We start from the raw sequence: 8,497 nt of genomic DNA, 5'->3' as shown, positions 1-8,497 counted from the left end.
AAACGTCAATTAGAATTATAATTTTACATCAATTTATCTTATTAATTATTTGATCTCCATTTAATATTGTTTTTTCTTTATGATATTAATCTCTTTTCACATTTATTAGAGTAAGAAAAAATGAAAAAGTAATTAAATTTTATCTTATTTTAATATATAAGTATTTTAAGTATGTCATTGCATAATTTCATGTGCTCCCACTAATGGGTTGATACGCATGTGGCAATGAATCTATCATTATTGATTTAATTGTTTGATTTTTTAATATAGGATGTACTTTTTTTTTTAACATTGTTTGTTTTTTTAATATGGAATTCACTTTTTTTTTTTTTAATATTGCTTGATTTTGTTAATATGAGGTCCACTTTTTTTTTACCAGTGAGTTTAGAGGTGGTGGGTTCTACTTTTTTTCTTCTATTTTTTTTAATACTGGTTGGTGTTTAATATGAGACCCATATTTTTTTTAATATTAGTTATTGTTAATATATATGGGGTTCATAATTTTTATTTTTTTTAAAATTGGAACAGACGACGATAAAGTGAGCCCAACTGGCTCTTCTTATAAATTGGAACGGAAGACGATAAAGTGAGCCGAACCAGCTCTTCTATAGAGTACAAATACAAATACAAATACAAATATATATCTCTACTATTTTAGAAGTGGGAGTTGGAGGACCAACACGGACGAACACACAGGGGCAGGGGTATAAAGGTAAAAAAAATTTAAAAATTAGAGGACAATTTTGTCATTGCATCTTCCATTCTTTATGTTTTTCAAGACACACAGAAGGTTCTACTTCATTCCATTCGACTCTTCTTCCTTCCTCATCTCTTTCTTTCTTTATTCCCAAAATCAAAGAAACTCCATTGAATATCTTCCTCCTCTGTTCTTGGAATTCCAATTTAAATTGTGAATTATATGGCTATAATAAATTATCTACAATTTTATACTTGCAATTTGGGATTGTTCCAATTTTTCGATTTTATGAAGAGAAAGAAAGAAAGGGCAACACCAATTTAAGAAATTGGGTATTTTCCCTTTGTCCATGATTTTCCTGTATATGTTGATATATTAAAAATTTCATTGGTTTTACTAAGTAGCACTCTTTTTAAGTTCAATCAGTTAGTTTGATGTCATTAGCTTACTAATTCAACTGGTTATGATAAAAAATCTCTGTTTTCCTACCTTAAAGTACTGATAGCTTCTATATATGCAGGAAAATCTTTTCCTTAAAAAGTTGTAGTTGTCGGTATGGTAGCTTAAGATTTTTATTAGAAGGTCTTTGTTTCTAAAGATGATTGCTTTCTTGCTATTATTGGTGAAATTATTGTTCTCTTTTTAATTCAAGTACATTTTCTATGTTTAGTCCATTTCACTTCTAAAAGAATCCTAAAAACAGAAAAAGATAATGCAGAATAGCTACTGCCTATTGGCAGAATAATAGCAGTGCATCCGGGTCTCACTTTGTTTTAAGGTTTCGCGTTTGAGCAGTTTCGTGAAAGTTTATTGTATATGGAAATTGGCTTCGCAACAACCAAATTAGAAATGAAATATCTAATTTCAAACATGCAAATGGAGTGGCTTAGCTATTGTGGCGTACATATGTCGGGGATAAACCTGTTAACCGGTTTAACTGAACCGACCGTGTAAACTGTTAGGGAACCGGCCGTTTAAGCTTCGTTAAAAAACGAAACCGTTTAACAAGCTTATTTACCGGTTTGAAACCTCAAACCGGAACCGTCCGGTTAAAAACCTTCAAAACCTTTTTTTTGTTTTGTTTTTGTATTATATATATATATTATAAATATTTATTAAGTATATTGTAGGTATATTTACATATGTTATACAAGTTTATAAGTAAAGTTTAAATATTTACCGACTAATGCGCTAACAAGAAATAAGAATAATACGAATATACGTGTATACATATATATATTAAGTTATATGCTTAAGTTAACACTATATACTATATATACCTAAAATATAGTAAGAATATACGTATATATATATATCAATATACGTAGGTTATATAACTTTTATATATATATATATATATATATATATATATATATATATATATATACATACTTTAAGTATACTATATATACTTATAACTTATATATTATAACTTATGTTATTTATAGCTTAATTGTTTTCTAAGTTTATAAATTCGTATATATATATATATATATATATATATATATATATATATACCTAAAATATAGTAAGAATATACTTATATATATATCAATATATGTATCGATACTTAGGTTATATAACTTAATATATATAAATATGTTTAAGTTATATATAACTTATATATATATATGTATAACTTAATATATATATATATATATATAACTAAAATAACTAAAATATATTAAGAATATACTTATAATATATATATATATATACTTAAACATATATATATATATATATATATATATATATATATATATATATATATTTAAGTTATATATATACTATATATTATAAGTATATTCTTAGTATATTTTAGTTATTTTTCAAGTATATAACTTTCTAGTTTTTAATTTAAGTATATTCTTAGTATATTTTAGGTATATTCCTAACTTTATAAAAGTAAAAATATGAACACAAGTAAATAGAAGAAAGCTCAATGAGCCATATATTTTATTCATTCTTGGATAACATTTATTTGCAAGTTGTAGTTTTTTTTAACTTACAAATAATACATGAGTAGTATAGAAATAGTCGAATAATAAAATCACCAATTTTGAACCATTTCGTTAATTTCCTCCACATTATATTCGGTCATGAAAAATATCTTCAAAGCCTTCCATTTGGTCCGGTCCACTAGCTATCAAATCTTCAATTTCTTCCTCTTCGCCTTCCTCCGCTTCTAAGTTTTGGTTGCGTCGCTCGTATCTAATCCAATCGCGAATGCACACTAGTACTGCAAGCTGTGTGCCGGATAATGAATGTTTATGGTTTCCAATTTGTCGTCTTCCTTGGCTAAATGCGCTCTCCGAAGCCACGGTTGATACTTGAACCGTAAGGATATCTCGAGCCATTCTTGAGAGTATCGGATAACTTGCCTTGTACTTCTTCCACCATGCTAAGACGTTCAAGTCATCCGCTCCTTGATATCCGCATTTGGCTGCATCAAATAAAAGTTATATTCATCAAAGTTTGCACTAGAAGAAGAAGTTGGCTGTGAATGTAAAACTTTTAAACCCGACAAGTCCTTTTTGCTACTTTGAGAAGTAGTAGGGCGTGGAGCAACGAGTGTAGCACGTTCTTCCAAACTACAATAATGAGTAAAAAATTTTCTAAACTCATCATCAATAGCGAGTTCTATTTGACTAAAGATGGTTGAACTCCCGCTTCAATTTCTAAAAATGTATAAATTTGACCAACCAAATTTTTAGTATAAGACATTTTTAAACAAGGATTTAAAAGAGAACCCAATATAAATAAAGTTGGGATGAAAAAAAAATACTTCTTAAATTTGATTATCATTTCAAAAATAGACACTTGATAGCCGAGTTTATGTTTATACTCTTGTAAAACTCTAGCTATTTCCGCTAAGTAGGCTAAAATTTCTGCTACCGTGGGATAGAATTGTCTAGAAAAAGCAAGAGTTGCATTATAAAAATTTTCTAAGAGCTTAACACATTCTTTAACATCTTCCCAATGCGAAAAATTTAATCAATCATCACTATCAGTATTATATTTGTTGTGAATTTGTTGTATGAGAATCCTATACTCATATGCTTGTTGTAGATAATGTAGTGTAGTTCTACCTAGTCTCAATTTCTACTTGAATTTTCCTAGGTCTAAGGTTATTTTCCACACAAGCATTCTTAAAATCTCTAATTCTTCCCCTATTAGCATTACAAAAAAGAAACGCAACCGCATTTCTAACTTTTTGAATAGAATCGTCAAAAATAGTCAAGACCATCTTTAACAATTAAATTTAAAATGTGACAACTACATCTCACATGAAAAATATTTTTAGCGGAGGGTTTAATTCTCTCTTTAAAAGACCAATCGCCTTTGTATTATTAGAAGCATTATCTAAAGCAATACAAAGTGTTTTTCTATAAATGTTAAAAAATCTCATAATAGTAGACATTGAATCCGCTAAAAATTTTCCATCGTGACGACCTTTTCCTTCATCAAATAAAATCTATAATTCTTTTTGCATAACCCAGTTGTCATCAACCCAATGACATGTAATAGCAAAAAAATCTAACTTGTTAAGACTAAGACCCAAATCGATAGGTAAGACAAACATTACAATTTAAAGAATTAAATACATGGCGCAAATAAAATCTATATATTTTTTAAACAAATCTATAACATCGGCTCTACAAGTACTTCTAGGAATACCCTCAAATAACGGATTATAACAACGTTGAATGTAAGTAACAAACCCCATACCCGATGGAAAGGAAAATGGTAAACAATCATAAGCTATCATTTTAGCTATTTCTACACGCTCTTTTTTCTTGTCATACTTAAAATTCCTACCGGTTCGTGGGTCTATCGTCATTTGAATCCCCCCACATTTGAACCCGTTTGCTCTCCCCAAACATCCATATGTTTGGTTCTCATATGACCATTTAGTGTACCCGTTCCACCATCCTTACGCTCCTTGCTTAAAACTAAATACTTGCCCACATAGGGTACATGTAGTCGATTGGTTTTCCTATTCTTAGTCATAAATTTTCAAACTTTAGTCATTGGCTTACGAGTTCTAGGCAAGCTTCTCTTGTGTATGATTGTGTAGACATGTATCTCCTATGATTTTCGGGGTTGTGTTTCATCATCATCATCTAAGTCTTCATTAAAAGTGTCGGTAAAATGTTGTTGCATTGCCTCATGACCTAAAAGTGGATTATTTCTCCAACATCAATACCTAAATTAGGTGTTTCTTCCACAAATGTTTTCTCATTAAGCCCACGCCTAACAATACCACTACTACTACCGACCACGTTTTAATCTCTTTGACATTATTAAATAGAATTAATTTAAATCACAATCAAATAAATCACAACAAATTAAATTGCTAGAATTAAATTGCGTAAATTAAATTACGAAAAATAAATTGCTAGAATTAAATTGCGAAAAATAAAGATAGAGTTGGAACGAAGGTACCAAATTGCCGGATTAATTTCCAACAAAGTGAAGAAAGTGACTAGAATTGCAAATCCACCAAAGTTACTTCGGATTGTTGCAAAATCACCAACTCCACCAACAATATTATAATTGCAAAATTAATAATTGAAACTATAATAAGACTTTGTAATATTTATTTGAGATAAATATAAAGTGACTAATTATTGCAAAGTAACTATAATTGAGAGATTGAGATTTGAGAGAAAGAGAAGAGTGAATTGGTGTGAATTAAAATGAAAATGAAGAAGGGTTTATATAGGGGTGAGGGATGGGTTAAAGTGTTAAAAAAAAAAGTTTGGGGGGTTGGGGGGGCCAAAAATTAAGTATTTGACTGCTTTGTAACGGCCATTTTTAAAATGGACCGTTGCAACGGTCAATTTCGCCTGACCCCAACGGGCTGCTTAAAAAAAAAAAAAAAAATTAATTTAATCGGTTAAACCGGTCCGTTCCGGTTTCAAAAAAATGGGAACCGGACCGGTAAAAAAAATTAACGGTTAACCGTTCTACGGTTCAAGCCCGTTTTAACCGGTTCAACCGAACCGGTTGACGGGCTTAGTCGGGGATAAACATTGTTAAACGTCTTTCAAGATGTAATTTAATATTTCCTGCAATATGCAGTTTTGACTGTAAATTAATAGTCTTTTGTAAAAGCTGCAAGTCTGAGAAATGATATTTTTTAGTACTATAAGTATTCTCCTTGTGCGTGTTGCTTGGTATTAAGTTTCTGTATGTTCTTTCTTCCAACCAGTTTTTTCGGATATGAAATTATTTATTTTATCGGAAGAATTATTGCCTACAACAATATATGAAAGTTTACTCTTTGCTCAAGAATGCGTATAGTTCCTGGAGTTACAACGATCATCTCCATAGACCAATTATCTGCTATGGGTTCTGCTTTGAGTTTTCAACATCCTTGAGAATAGTGTATATAAAGATTAATGGCATATGCAGATGAATCTATTTATTACATGTTTTCACTTCTCAAGGTTGATCTTTTTTTTATAATGATGATTGCTTAAGAATGTTAGTCATCTGGTTTTACTTTCATGTAGACCATGAGTTGTAGGAGCAGCCACAACCAAGTTTATATAATTGTGTTAAAGCAATATTATTTGCAGATCCCATTAATCTATAAAATTAACTTAATGGAAGTATAAACTGCTTCAAACAGGAATGATTGAAAGCAAAGATACTGTGAATTCACTGCAGCACACTTAAAGAAATGCCGACCAACAAAACGCTGCCAGAAATTCGCGACGTCATGGTAGATATGCACAAATGTCACCCGAGAGAAAACAATTATTTTTTACCCAACTGAGAGAGAAAAGAGCCGAATTGAAAAAGCGAAAACTCCTTCATGGTTCAAGAACCACAGTCTCATCTCAGGAATTTGATAGACGGGCTCCAAAAAGAAGACACAGTCAAAGGAATGTCGACCAACAAAATGCTGCCAGAAATTCGCGGCGTCGTGCTAGATATGCCCAAATGTCACCTGAGAGAAACCAATTATTTTTGACCCAACTGAGAGAGAAAAGAGCCGAATTGAAAAAGCGAAAACTCCTTCATGATACAAGTACCCAGAAAGAAGACACACTCAAAGGAATGTCAAGCAACAAAATGCTGAACAAGGTTAGAAAATCATACTATTATCTTCATTTTCAGAAATATTTCAATACAAATTGTATTTTTACACACATATGATGTCTTCTGAACATCTTTAGATATACTTATAGCTTTAATTGATCTACTCTCATTGACCTTATTTTTTTGGTTTGATAGGCCGCGCTTCTTCAACTACAAATGTACAACGAGATGAAAGAGGTGAATCAAAAAAGCAACTACTCCTTCATCTTTCAAGTACTATAGTCTCACCTCTTGAAGTTGGTAGTTACGCTTCAAACAGATGTGGTCTTAGAATTATTAATCCTTCTTCATCTCCTGAAGAAGGTTAGCAAACCGCATTGTTATCTTCCTTTTCTGAAATGCTTGTATATAAGTTGTATTTGTATATACGCATGATGTCTTATGAGCATACTTAGATGCTTTAATTGATCAACTATAATTCAAGTTACTTTTTCTTTAACAGGTTTGCTTCTACAGGTATAAAGACGCCAACTACTTCAAACAAAGGAAAAAGTATAGTTGATTACTTTACTATCTTTGAAGTGGGTAAGTCCAGAAGTATTAGTTTAAATATTAAGACTGCTGATTTTAATAATTGCTTATCTATGTCTAAACATTGACATTGCCGATACCAGGATCAACTTCCGGCACATGTCATGCGCAAAAAAAAAAAATTAAGTTCAGTTGTTACTGCAAATACAGGTATGCATCTATCTACTAAAATAATTTAGTTCATATATTATTGGCTCTTTACGAACGTAGCTGCTATTTACCATGCACAGGTAGAAATAAGTTAGAAGTCAATTTACAAAATGATAATTTTGCTGCCAAAAGATTACGTACATTTAAAGAAAGTACCAAACTGTAAATTTTGTGGAGCAAAAAAGTTTCAATATGAATCGCCAGCTTTTTGTTGTGATAATGGATCAATTAAATTGACTTCCCATGAAATGCCTGCTGAGTTTCAATATGCCTACAATAATATGTTTGCATTTACATCACTTGGAGTACATTATGACAGAGAATTAGCAAAGAGAAATCGTGGCATCTATACATTTAAAGTACAAGGACAAATGTATCACTTCATTGATGATTTGATACCTTCAGGAGAAAAAGAAAAAAATTTGCAATTATATTTCTACGATAATGAAAATGAACTAAAAAATCGAATGGCATTATCAGATAAACTTAATGAAAGTGTTGTCAAGAAACTCATGGACATACTAAAAGCTAATCCTTATTCTACTTTTCTAAGATCATTAACAGGCATTCCAAATTTGTCTGAATTTTACATTGCACTTAACTCAAGTTCCTATTTAGACCAAAGAACATACAATTTACCAACCGCACCTGAAGTTGGGGCAATCTGGATAGAAGATCAATTAAATGACAAAATCTCCACGCCGCATATTCGAATTTACACTCATAGTAACAAGAGCTAGTTAGTCAATTACTATTATGGATGTTACGACCCATTGCAATATCCATTGTTGTTTCCTTATGGTCAGAATGGATGGCATTGTGGTGTTAAAAAAATTAAAAAAAACCATATAATTTTTGTAATAAGCAAATTTATTGTGAATATGAGAAACTACCAAGTATAATGAACATGACTTCTATTGAAGGACTCCTTGACATGGAATCTGAAGTTCTATCAAAAGGAAGGAAAAAAAGAGAGACTGTTTCGTGTCGTGAATATTATTGGTACAA

General features: G+C 30.8%; 1 protein-coding gene across 1 annotated transcript; it reads left to right on the top strand.

Annotated features, from left to right (window-relative positions):
* Positions 1–6,171: 6,171 nt before the first annotated feature.
* On the top strand, positions 6,172–7,422 carry LOC132066665 (uncharacterized). Its single transcript, XM_059459917.1, has 4 exons — positions 6,172–6,584; positions 6,758–6,793; positions 6,944–7,111; positions 7,265–7,422. The coding sequence occupies exons 1-4, from the start codon at positions 6,443–6,445 to the stop codon at positions 7,405–7,407; spliced, it is 489 nt and encodes a 162-aa protein (XP_059315900.1). The 5' UTR covers positions 6,172–6,442; the 3' UTR covers positions 7,408–7,422.
* The last annotated feature ends 1,075 nt before the right edge of the window (positions 7,423–8,497 follow it).

The sequence above is a fragment of the Lycium ferocissimum genome, chromosome 8, assembly GCF_029784015.1.
Source record: "Lycium ferocissimum isolate CSIRO_LF1 chromosome 8, AGI_CSIRO_Lferr_CH_V1, whole genome shotgun sequence".
NCBI lineage: Eukaryota > Viridiplantae > Streptophyta > Magnoliopsida > Solanales > Solanaceae > Lycium > Lycium ferocissimum.
This window is presented reverse-complemented; position numbering and strand designations above follow the sequence as displayed.

Bases quoted from the DNA above. Each gene is read 5' to 3' on its own strand.
- LOC132066665 (XM_059459917.1), top strand. From the start codon at position 6,443: ATGTCACCCGAGAGAAAACAATTATTTTTTACCCAACTGAGAGAGAAA. The intron at 6,585-6,757 runs GTCAAAGGAATG...AAAGAAGACACA, and splicing joins GGCTCCAAAAAGAAGACACA to CTCAAAGGAATGTCAAGCAA. The intron at 7,112-7,264 runs GTTAGCAAACCG...TTGCTTCTACAG, and splicing joins TTCTTCATCTCCTGAAGAAG to GTATAAAGACGCCAACTACT.